Source organism: Periophthalmus magnuspinnatus, chromosome 3 (assembly GCF_009829125.3).
Source record: "Periophthalmus magnuspinnatus isolate fPerMag1 chromosome 3, fPerMag1.2.pri, whole genome shotgun sequence".
In the NCBI taxonomy this organism is placed as follows: Eukaryota; Metazoa; Chordata; class Actinopteri; order Gobiiformes; family Gobiidae; genus Periophthalmus; species Periophthalmus magnuspinnatus.
The window spans coordinates 12,171,410-12,184,141 of NC_047128.1; the positions used below are offsets into that span (position 1 = coordinate 12,171,410).

Here is a 12,732-nt window from a genome sequence, read left to right on the forward strand (position 1 = left end):
AGAAGTACAAAGTAGTGGTCCAAGGAGTAAAAAAGTACTTCTGAAGTAAGAGTAACTTAAAACACACAAATCTAGCATATTTAGGCTGAGTTCTTCTCTTAAACAGAAAACACTATGTTCCACCTTGTGATCTTATGTGGTAATACATACAATGGAGGACTTACTGTATTAAAAAACTCCATACACTTTCACTAGACGCCTTTGGATAATTTCAGCCCTGGAATTTCCCATCTCTACTGAGCTAAGGGTAAAAGGAACTTCAAAACTACCTCTTCATGACATCACAAGGTGGAACAGAGCATTTTGAGTTTTGCAGATGTAGACAGATTAATAATAAAGAGCTATGCAAAGATGTGTGAAAAAAACAAAACACAACTCCAGGTATGTTTTTGATGAGGTAACAACTTTATAACAGGGTTTAAAGTTCACGTGAATCAATTTTGCGTAATATGAGACCTTTAAATATTGCACAAAATCTGGTATTTTCAAAAGACACAACATTGAGCCAAAGTAAATCATATCTGAAGGAGCTAAAGGAAACATCCATCCATCCATCCATCCATTTTCTTCCGCTTATCCGGGGCCGGGTCGCGGGGGCAGCAGTCTAAGCAGGGACTCCCAGACTTCCCTCACCCCGGACACGTCCTCCAGCTCCTCTGGTGGGACCCCAAGGCATTCCCAGGCCAGCCGAGAGACATAGTCCCTCCAGCGTGTCCTGGGTCTTTCCCAGGGCCTCCTACCGGTGGGACATGCCCAGAACACCTCCCTAGGGAGGCGTCCAGGAGGCATCCTGAGCAGATGCCCGAGCCACCTCAACTGGTTCCTCTCAACGTGTAGGAGCAGCGGCTCTACTCCGAGCTCCTCACGTGTGACCGAGCTCCTCACCCTATCCCTAAGGGTGCGCCCGGCCACTCTGTGGAGGAAACCCATTTCAGCCGCTTGTATCCGCGACCTTGTCCTTTCGGTCATTACCCAGAGCTCATGACCATAGGTCAGGGTAGGAACGTAGATTGACCGGTAAATCGAGAGCTTCGCCTTTGGGCTCAGCTCCTTCTTCACCACAACGGACCGATACAGCGACCGCATCACTGCAGACGCTGCACCGATCCACCTGTCAATCTCACGCTCCATCCTTCCCTCACTCGTGAACAAGACGCCGAGATACTTGAACTCCTCCACTTGGGGCAGAGACTCACCACCCACCCGGAGAGGGCAAACCACCTTTTTCCGGTCGAGAACCATGGCCTCGGATTTGGAGGAGCTGATTCTCATCCCAGCTGCTTCACACTCGGCTGCAAACCGCCCCAGTGCCTGTTGCAGGTCCTGGCTCGAAGAAGCCATCAGGACAACATCATCTGCAAACAGCAGAGATGAAATCCTGTGGTTCCCAAACCAGACCCCCTCCGGCCCCTGGCTGCACCTAGAAATTCTGTCCATAAATATAATGAACAGAACCGGTGACAAAGGGCAGCCCTGGCGGAGTCCACCATGCACCGGGAACAGGTCTGACTTACTCCCGGCAATGCGAACACAGCTCCTGCTCCGGTCATACAGGGACCGGGCAGCCCTTAGCAAAGAGCCCCGGACCCCATACTCCCAGAGCACCCCCCAAAGGACACCACAAGGGACACGGTCGAATGCCTTCTCCAGATCCACAAAACACACGTGGACTGGTTGGGCAAACTCCCATGAGCCCTCGAGGACCCGATGGAGAGTATAGAGCTGGTCCAGTGTTCCACGACCAGGACAAAAACCACACTGCTCCTCCTGAATCCGAGGTTCGACTATCGGTCGGATTCTCCTCTCCAGTACCCTGGAATAGACCTTACCGGGAAGGCTAAGGAGTGTGATTCCCCTGTAATTGGAACACACCCTCCGGTCCCCCTTCTTATACAGAGGGACCACCACCCCGGTCTGCCATTCCACAGGTACTGTCCCCGACCGCCACGCGATGTTGCAGAGACGTGTCAGCCAAGACAGCTCCACAACATCCAGAGACTTGAGGTACTCAGGAGGGATCTCGTCCACCCCCGGAGCCTTGCCACCGAGGAGCTTGCCAACCACCTCAGTGACTTCAGCCAGGGTGATGGACGAGTCCGCCTCTGGGTCCACAAATTCTGCTTCCTCCTCGGAAGACGTGACAGTGGGATTGAGGAGAGCCTCAAAGTATTCCTTCCACCACCCGACAACATCCCCAGTCGAGGTCAGGAGCTCTCCACCCGCACTGTAAACAGTGTTGGTGAAGCACTGCTTCCCCCTCCTGAGGCGTCGGACGGTTTGCCAGAATCTCTTTGAGGCCGTCCGATAGTCCTCCATGGCCTCCCCGAACTCCTCCCAACCCCGAGTTTTTGCCTCTGTGACTGCCCGAGCCGCGGCATGCTTGGCCCGCCGGTACTCATGACGGCATCCCTTACTTCCGGTGTCCACCACCGGGTTCGGGGATTGCCGCCACAACAAGCACCACAGACCTTACGACCACAGCTACGAGCAGCCTCATCGACAATAGAGGTGGAGAACATGGCCCACTCGGAGTCCATGTCTCCAACCTTCCCCGGGATCAGGGAGAAGTTCTCCCGGAGGTGGGAGTTGAAGACCCCCCTGACAGAGGGCTCCGCCAGACGTTCCCATCAGACCCTCACGATGCGCTTCGGCCTGCCAGGTCTGTCCGGCTTCCTCCTCCGCCAGCGGATCCAACTCACCACCAGGTGGTGAACAGTTGACAGCTCAGCCCCTCTCTTCACCTGAGTGTCCAAGACACGCGGGCGGAGGTCAGATGACACGACAACAAAGTCGATCATCGACGTCCGACCTAGAGTGTCCTGGTGCCACGATGGACACCCTTGTGCTCGAACATGGTGTTTGTTATGGACAAACTGTGACTAGCACAGAAGTCCAATAACAAAACACCGCTCGGGTTCAGATCGGGGAGGCCGTTCCTCCCAATCACGCCCCTCCAAGTGTCACTGTCGTTACCCACATGGGCGTTGAAGTCCCCCAGGAGTCCCCGGTTGGTGCACTGTCTAGTACCCCTCCCAGGGACTCCAAGAAGGCCGGGTACTCTGCACTGCTGCTTGGCCCGTAGGCCGACACAACAGTGAGAGACCTGTCCCCGACCCGAAGGCGCAGGGACGCGACCCTCTCATTCACCGGAGTGAACCCCAACAAGCAGCGGCTGAGCTGTGGGGCAATGAGCAAGCCCACACCAGCTCGCTGCCGCTCCCCGCGGGCAACGCCAGAGAAATGGAGAGTCCAACCCCTCTCAAGAAGTTGGGTTCCAGAGCCCAAGCTGTGCGTGGAGGTGAGGCCGACTATATCTAGCCGGTAACGCTCAACCTCCCGCACAAGCTCAGGCTCCTTCCCCCCCAGCGAGGTGACATTCCATGTCCCCAGAGCTAGTCTCCATGTCTGGAGATCCGGTCATCGAGGTCCCCGCCTTCGACTGCTGCCCAGATCTCTCTGCACCCGCCCCGCATGGCTCCTCCCGCCGTGGGTCCACGGGAGGACGGCCCCACGTCGTTCCTTCGGGCTGGGCCCGACCGGGCCCCGTGGGGAAAGGCCCGGCCACCAGGCGCTCGCTGCCGAGCACCCACCCCAGGCCTGGCTACAGGGTGGGGCCCCGGTAACGCCAGTCCGGGCGACGTAACTGGCCTTGTTCTTTTCTTCTTCATGTAGGGCTTCTGAACATCACAAGGTGGAACAGAGCATTTTGAGTTTTGCAGATGTAGACAGATTAATAATAAAGAGCTATGCAAAGATGTGTGAAAAAAACAAAACACAACTCCAGGTATGTTTTTGATGAGGTAACAACTTTATAACAGGGTTTAAAGTTCACGTGAATCAATTTTGCGTAATATGAGACCTTTAAATATTGCACAAAATCTGGTATTTTCAAAAGACACAACATTGAGCCAAAGTAAATCATATCTGAAGGAGCTAAAGGAAACATCCATCCATCCATCCATCCATTTTCTTCCGCTTATCCGGCTAAAGGAAACACACATGTTCAAATAATTTCATATTGTGAGCATAAAGCTTTTAAACTTGCAGTGGAAAGACAAATCCAACTTTTACTCAAGTAAGAGTACTGTTACTTCATTAAAAATATTACTCAAGTAGGAGTAAAATTATGCTTCTGAAAAGCATTTCTTTAAAAAGTAAATGTGACAGAGTCTGCTTTTAGTAACATAATTTCTTCAGAAAACTTCAAAATATAGTGTGTGATTATTAAAAAACCTTTTAGATTTTTAAAATGATTGGAATTTCTGTATTAGTTTAGCAGTTCATATTTCAGTCTAAAATGTGAAAGTCAAACACAATCTTACTATGAAAACACAAGGTGAAACTGTAATAAAGCCAATATATTTTTCTTTTGAAGATGACATTGAGATATGAAATGGCTAAGTGGTCATCTTTTCACTAACCCAAAGACTGGTTCTTCGTTGTTGTGTCCTTGGGCAAGACATTTGACCTTTGCCTTTGTATGAATAGTGTTGGTCACAGGGGGTAATGACACAGTGTGTCAGCCTTGCTTCTGTCAGTCTACCCCAGGGCTGCTGTGGCTACTCACCACCACTGCGTAGGGGAGTGGAATAAATACTTGAAATTATAATGCAAAATTATAGTTCATTTAACTGGGTGGCTTAGGAGCTAGTCATCTCGCGTCACAACAAAAAGGTTCTAGGTTTGACTCATGGTGGTGTGGAGTTTGCATATTCCCTCTGTATCATCCTAAAACATGCACACTAGGAAAAAACCCTCCGGCTTAAGATTTTGGGGACTAGCTCTGGGCTCTGTATATTGAGTGGGTAGAGTGGGTCAAATGCGGAGGACAAATAAAGTATAGCTTACCTATAACGTCTGCTACCACTTCTCTTGGTATTTTTCTAAAAAAGAGATACCAGTCTGGTCACCACACAGCCGTCCAATCAGATTTGTTTATTTCAGTAGCACATATGAAATGAAGGAGCTCACTGGTCACGCATCATTTGAACAAAATTACATTTCTCTCACCTCGGATTAACACAGTTTAGTGCTTTGATCATTGATTCCTCAGAGACCTCCGATGTTCTTCAGTCTCGTGATATTTTTTTACTTTATTTTTTCCTCATAAACAACCATATTTGTTTTGATATAGCGGACCATGCATGTTCCTGATTGGCTAATCCACCTAACATGCACATCCGTCTGAACTCATGGAGATTCAGCGGTGACCAGTGTCACATCTTCATAAACTGTGTGAAGTGTGTGTTCTGGATCCCATGCAACACTTCTCTGCTTCAAAATGACAGCAGCGTTTCTACCTCAGAACGCATGAGACTGGTTTCTATTGGGCCATCTATTGTTTATTTATTTAGTTATTTGTTTAGTCCAGTGTGAGCATGTGCAGCAGGTGCAGTGTCATCTGAGGTCGTACATCAGCTTAACTCCAGTCAGCACCACTCAGCACTTTCACACAGGAGGCGATGAGAGGCCAGGTGTATGCAGTCATATGGGTCAGGCAAATACAAGAGACTGCAGTGTTTGTGTAAGCACCATACACGCTGCGTGTTAACATATGGGAGCTCTGTACCACTGGAAACAACGATTCAAAACATGTTCGCTCTTCCAATCAAAAAAACACAGCTGCGAAGAGCTAAAATAACCCACAAAAGTCAGATTTAGCTACATCCATTCAGGCTTTACAGTGATGTAGTTTATACACATGTGGTAGATGCATTGAACTGTACTGACTCAGCTAAAGTGTGAGGAGCACACTGCAGTGACCAGCGGCCTGTTTATTATGCTTTCCTCCTGTTAAAACTAAACTCAAACTGCAATATGCCCGGCAGCAGCTAGAGCTTTTCAGAGAAATGTTCCCTGTTTGCAGTCAGATGTAAAGCAGCACTGCAGTGGTGGAGGACGTACTCAATTTAGTTAATTAGGTAAAGTACAGATACCAGAGCAAAAAAATACTCAAGTAAAAGTATCACATGAAAAAATCTACTTAAGTAAAAGTATTAAAGCACTTAAAGAGTAAAAAAAACAAAGGTATTTTACACAGATTTTGAGTCTTTATAAAATGTAGTGATTTTGATAAATATTTGTGCTAAATTTTGTTCTGTGTATTTTTGTTTGCTCAAATTTTGATCATGTTCAAATTAAACCCTCACCCTTTTCAGCAGGTCTCAAACAGTAATAAAAAAATACGTTCATTTTGCAGTCCTGTTCAAAATATAGTGAATTAGAAAGTATCGATACCTGCTCTCAAATGTAGTGAAGTAAAAGTAAAAAGTATCCACTTAAAAAATCTACTTAAGTAAAATACAGGGAGGAGGTCCTCGGTTGGACTCCCAGGCAGTGTAGGGCCTTACTCTGTGGAGTTTGCATGTTATCTCCATGTTTGTTTAGGTTTATTCTGTGCTTTAGTTTCCCCTACTTGAAAATGTCTGTATATAAGAAAACATTTATTGATTCTAAGCACAAAAATAAACAGGCGGCTGCAATACTAAAAAAACAAAACAAATCAAACCACAGCCTTCTGGACTCACTGTCTGACAGCTGCAAGAATCACAAGTTAACACGTTTTTCATTTGGTTTCTATTTAAAAAATGGTTTGTGTATATAGAAGGCTGCAAGATGAATGTCAATAGAATCTAAAGCGCCATTTGAATGGTGACAATTAGCAAATCAAAAACACTTTTAATAACATAATTTCTTTTGCAAATATTAAAAACTTTTATAAACACAGAGCTGGGTGCAACACTAAAATGTGACTTGGGATCAGAGTGTGTTGGCTATGTGTTGGTGGTTTACCTGCTTCAGTTCCTGGTCTGAAAAAGTTGTTCTAAAGCTGTGCCTAAAAATGTGCATATAAATCATTGTGATGTGCCAAAGGGTTTGTGAGAGCTATGGACAGGTTAGATGAATGAAACCCCTATTCCTCCTTTCACAGTTTCACAGTTTGAAAATCGAATTACCCACATCTTTAAGTTATGCCAGATGTACCAATGCTAAGGTGACCAAAACGTGTACTGCGTAATTTTTCTGGAGAGTCCATAACCTGCTTGTTTGTGATCTCCTTGGAGATGTTATTGCTGTGGCTTGAATGTTCCACATTATGTCATTAAACTCATATATCTCTATGGAGACAATAATAATAATGGCTTACACTTGTAATGCACTTTTCAAAGCACTACACTATAGCCATTATTCATTCATTCATTTCCACACTTGGTGATGGTTAGCTACTATTGTAACCACAGCTGCCCTGGGGCAGACTGACGGAAGTGAGGCTGCCAATCTGCACCATCGGCCCTGACATGTGGACCAAGTTACAGATTTGTGGAGAAGCAACTCCACTCCAACTCCAAGGGCCCAGTGCAGAGAGGGGCCCTTCATAAAGTCTGTAATGAACATTTTTCATAAGACAATATGTATTGAGGGCCCATCATGATGATTTGTACCCAGGGCCCAGAGTTTGATGATACTCTCCTGACTCACATAAGGATATATGTTTTTTATGATATTTGCAAAAAATAAAATAAAATAAAATAAAAACACATGGCACAATGCACACAGACAAACTACAAAATTGATTTAAACAAAACATTTTCAGGAGCTTGTGATCAATTCAAGCATTCATCATCCTGTTTAGGAGGTTGATTTTCAACAAAAACGGTGAGAATGATTAACTGGAAAACACTGTTGGCTAATGCTAGCCAGCTTGTGACAAATATTAGTTGAGACAGAGAGGGACTAAATACAAAGTCAGCTCACCCGTAGTAGTTCCTGCTTAGACTGTTCTTTATGGTTAGATGGTCAAGTCTTACTTGAATAATAGAGCTTCAGACAAAGCAGTGCCTCCAGTTATTACATCCCCAGGGAATGTTGATGACATCAGCTGCAAAGTATGAATAACTGAATAAAAGTGTTTATTGTTATACTGCAGAACATTCCGGGAAAAGCAAGAACCTCTCCACGGAGACAAGCGTATGGCAAACCCCCACTAGGAAAGTTACATATAGCACCTTTTTAAAAAAGCCTGAATTCTGCATCCAATAGGACCTTTAATAAAGAGAATAGTTTGATTGGCTTGTGCAGCAGTGTGGTGCCTGCCCCCTAGTGTGCTCTGAGCTCATGTCACAGCCCCTGTGACAAACGCAGTGATAATTAAAACCAGGACTAGTCTTCTGTGCTATATTCAGATAGAAACGTCTCTCAGAGGAAGCCTATTGATTTACATTGGATTTATGCTGCGATGGGGAGTTTCATTCTGGCCCGTTGTGTCTGGACTCATGGTCGAAAACCAGGTCTAAACAGAATTTAGATTTGGCTTTGTCACTACAGGCAGACAGCTCCGTCGATACGCCCAAACCAAGCCAAGTTTGAGACCGAGGCTCCAAGCTGTCAGCAAACTGGAGCAAACTCAGGCGAAAACTGAGACAGCGATCACCACATCAACACTGCACCAAATATCAGAAAATAACTCCAGAAAAGACCAGTGAACAAGACCCAGTGATGTAGACATTTTGTGATTTTGCAGCCACTGCAAGAAAGTGACAAAGATTTGCAGTTTCTTTAAAAAGAAACTGCAAATTATTTACTCCACTCCAGTTTACTCTATCAACCCAAAGCATGCACGATAGGTACAATCCTTCAGCTAAGGTAGTCCTGACCTAGTCTAGCTCAAGATCACAGAAATGGGTCCTTGGGGCATCTCATAGGGAGCAGTGGGAGCCACAGGGTACTGAAGGAAGGGTCAAATGCAACTCTTTTGTGTTTCCATTGCTTTGCCTCGAAGATTCCACACTATGACTTTCAATTTAAGTTTATTTATACTGATATTTTGCAGTGATGTCACGCTGAGGATATTCTGCATGTAAGTCTATGGTGTAATGTTCAGCAGTTGCCATGGTGACACAAGGTACACATTTGCAAAGATATAGTTTAAGATTCTTTTAAGAGTCTCAAATCTCAAGAAAAGAATACAAAATGGATTTAAACAAGACATTTTCAGGAGCCTGTGATCAATGGTTCATTGTTGTGTTTATGTGTTTGATTTTCAACAAAAAGGTGACAGTGACTAACTGAAAATCTGTTTGCTAATGCTAGGTAGCTTTTAACTGTACTTTTATGTGGGAAACTTGTTTAACAGCACAAATCAGCTCACCTGTTGTAGTTCAATTATTTATGGTAATATTGTGTTAAAATAAAGCTCAGATTAAAGCTTAACTTGAATTGCACCACCTTGTTTGCAGATAGATATGTTTAAAGCTATAGAAACATTCTAAGCAAAGCAATAACATCTCTAAAGAAGCAGAAAAAAGTCCCATAATGCAACTTTAAATACCATTAGAAATACACAAAGATTAAAATGATGGATACTTAAAACTGTATCGATCTGATGGTATTTGCTGCAGCAGTGTCATTAGAAAAAATGGTCCTCGTGGGGAAATTGTACTCTCTCTTTGGGTTCTTTTACTTTCATTATTAACCCAAACCGAAATAAAAAAGTCCTTGATTCACAACTTTTAATAGGGCCCTGGTCCGTGCTGTCTGTGCATTTGGCTTGCTTTGTGAATATTAGATTAATGGCAATTTAAAGGTAGCAGGTCGGCACTGCAGCTTTAATTAGCAGAGTTTATGTGGTGAAGGAGTGATCGATGAGAGAGTGAGGGCTTCTAAAAGACCAGCTAAGAACTACAGGAGAGCTCAAGTCAAAATGCATGTACTACTACTGCATTATATATGATGTATATCAGTGTTTCTAGTGCCAGAACTTCACATCTATAGTAATAATAGTAGTTGCAGTAGAAGTAGTAGTAATAGCAGCAGTAGTAGTAACCACAGGGATCTGGGTCTGGAGCAGATGCCACGATATCAAATGTCATTGTCACTATTATTGTGAAAGAGACAAACGATTTATGATTATTGAATTTATTTAGAAAAGGGACTCCACATTTTAATGAACGTGTGATAAATGTATGTAAATAGATATAGATACACTGATATATCGCTTGGCTGATATATGTGTCAATATTTGGATTTTTTAGTGTATCTCCTATCGCCTGTAAATGTCTAGCACAGGTCGATGTTTAGTTTTGGTCGATCTGCTGTCTAAAAATACACACAAAGCTTTATAGTAACAATTTAATATGAAGAGATATCTACACAAAACATGACTACTTAAGTTTTTGGTAAAAAATCAAAATGGGCCATATACTGCCCCAAAAATATCGTCAGAGCTCATTGGCCATCGGTTTCTCTGGATTCTAAACAGTTGGTATCGGCATCTGCCATGAAAAAAACCCACAAAAAATAACACATATCAGTCAATCTCTAGTAAATATGACAGATCATTTTCATCTGTTGTCAGTCTATCCACATTTAACATAAACTGAACACAACCTCTGACACTAGTGAAAGAAATGATTTTATTAGCCACGTTTTACTCACAGGTTTACTGGGTTATTTGAGTGATACATTTTAAAAGTAAAATTCAGGGACACTGTTTCAGGCAACAAAACTGAAGTCAAATATCTTTTAAAATGAATCATCCAAAATGTAATTTGTTCATAGCTTCTATTGGATTATAAGGGGGTTTTGCCTTGCATACCTAATAACATGATTAGATGTAAGTTCACACACATACCACACATGTAAAGCCTTCTGCTGTAACTCCAGTTCTATTGGCCTGTGCAATGGAAAACTGTTGTTGTGGTATTCACCTTGACATTGACAGAGACACTTAAGATTCAGTCCCGTCTCCAGTGGAGCCTTTATACTCCTATAGCATAAGTGCAGCTGTGGTATAGTGCTAATCATGGCAGGTTGTGGCATCATTAAGTCCCATAGTGTACATTTCAATCGCATTAAAGTATTCAGTGATGAGTGACGGGCAGTGTTGAGAATACAGATCGGACTCATATTTTTGTTATGGGAAGTGTCTTGAATACACGTGTGAAATTCATATGATTATATTGTTTTGAGTTGTAATGAACCCTTGCCTGATTTTTACTGTTTTTTAAAAACATGAAAAAGAGAACTAGTTCATTTTAAACGTTTTGGAGTGGTTCAAAGTTATTCTTCACTTACTTTATGCCAGGGGTGTCCAAACAATGGCCCGGGAGACAAATGCGGCCCTCACACCAGTTTTTATTGGCCCTTGAGTGTCCTGCTGAACTGGGCCAATTGATCATAAGCAGTACTTTTAACAGCAAATTACCGTAAACTATTTCTTCTACTGTAACCTCAAACATCATATTGCATTGTGATACAGGCCTAAAATATGTTTTAAGCCTTATTAATCTACAGCGGCTCTGTCAAAGCTGTGTTTAAAGCACTGCACTGTATTGATCACCGATCTGTGGCCCTACACTTCGAATATGTTTTGAGATGTCGCCCTCAATAAAAAAAAGTTTGGGCACCCCTGCCTATGTATTCAGAGCGTCCTAATTATTCACCACGATGAGTTTATAAACGCTTTTCACAACTCTCAGAGACCAGAGCCGAGTTTTGCCATCACAGTAAAGCTGACAACAATTAGCATGCTAATGTGCACTTCCTGATTATAAAGTGGGGCAAGATACATTTTGCTCAAATGCAGGGGGAGAATGAGGTGCAGGCCCTTTAACTGTTTTATTAGACTTTTTAATGAAATACATAAACACTAAGCTTTATTGTGATGATTTGTAATACATAATGTTTTGGATTTACAGTGTAAAGTTGTTTTTGGACATTTAAAGATGGGGTATTACACTTCCATGAGGTATTAACTGTTATATATTTAGATCACGGTGTTACCTTTCATCATTTTGAAGATGCAAATTTTGGCTCCTCGTGCTAAGTCACTCCCCTATTTAGAGCAAAATCAGCATGCATCCCACTAATGAAACTACTGCACATCGCATCTGTTTTGTGAAGTTGTAGTGTACTGTTTTGTATCCGGCTATTCTATATTGTAGTGTTCTGATGTAAGAAAACATGGCAAAGTTCTTCTTGTTGTTTATTTTCTGAACACAGGGGTTACTGTAGGCCATTACCCACGCCAAAATAAGAGCAAAACAGTAGCAGTCTCAGTTCAGCAGAGCAAGTCCCCAAACTGACCAGTAACTTGTTGGTGTGTGTGTCACATATAAAAGCACTCACATTAACGCATAAACAAGAACAACAGAATTTTTAACTCTGATCTAAACACAAAATATCAGATCATTACAATATTTATATAAAATGATTGTGTGGAAGCATGGGTGACGTAGGCTTATGGGCGGAGTCTTGGATAGGATTGTATTGCTGTGTACTGTAGAGAGGGTTCAAATAGGGCCTGGGAGATATTATGAGATTACTCAAGCATGTATAGATAACATACACTATAAAACTACTTCAGGCATGTTTTTAACTTTTACAACCACTCATGATCACCAGCTCCGTCACACATAGGGATGTCTTGCACAAGGACACAACACTAAACCGGAATTGAACCATCAACGCTCCAGACAATGCCATACCAAATGAGTTAATGTTGTTATTAATTATAAAACTGCTTAATTCAGACACGCCTCATTTCTAATGTGTATTTTTTGGTTGTTATTAGGGAGATGACTGTTCCCTGAGCTGCCCCCCTGGTCTGTATGGGACAAACTGCACCTCCTCCTGCTCCTGTCAGAATCACCTGTCCTGCTCCCACATCGACGGCTCCTGTCTCTGCAAAGAAGGTACGAACCACAAAGCAATTCATTTTAACTGTTGGTACAT

The 12,732-nt window shown here is 43.3% G+C and overlaps 1 protein-coding gene across 1 annotated transcript in view; it reads left to right on the plus strand.

The window, feature by feature from the left end:
* Positions 1-12,732, plus strand: part of LOC117393788 (multiple epidermal growth factor-like domains protein 10) — a 105,353-nt gene that overhangs the window by 64,949 nt on the left and 27,672 nt on the right. The window contains exon 8 of the mRNA XM_055230259.1: positions 12,572-12,692. Coding sequence (XP_055086234.1) covers positions 12,572-12,692 — 121 coding nt within the window. The remainder of the gene's footprint in view (positions 1-12,571; positions 12,693-12,732) is intronic.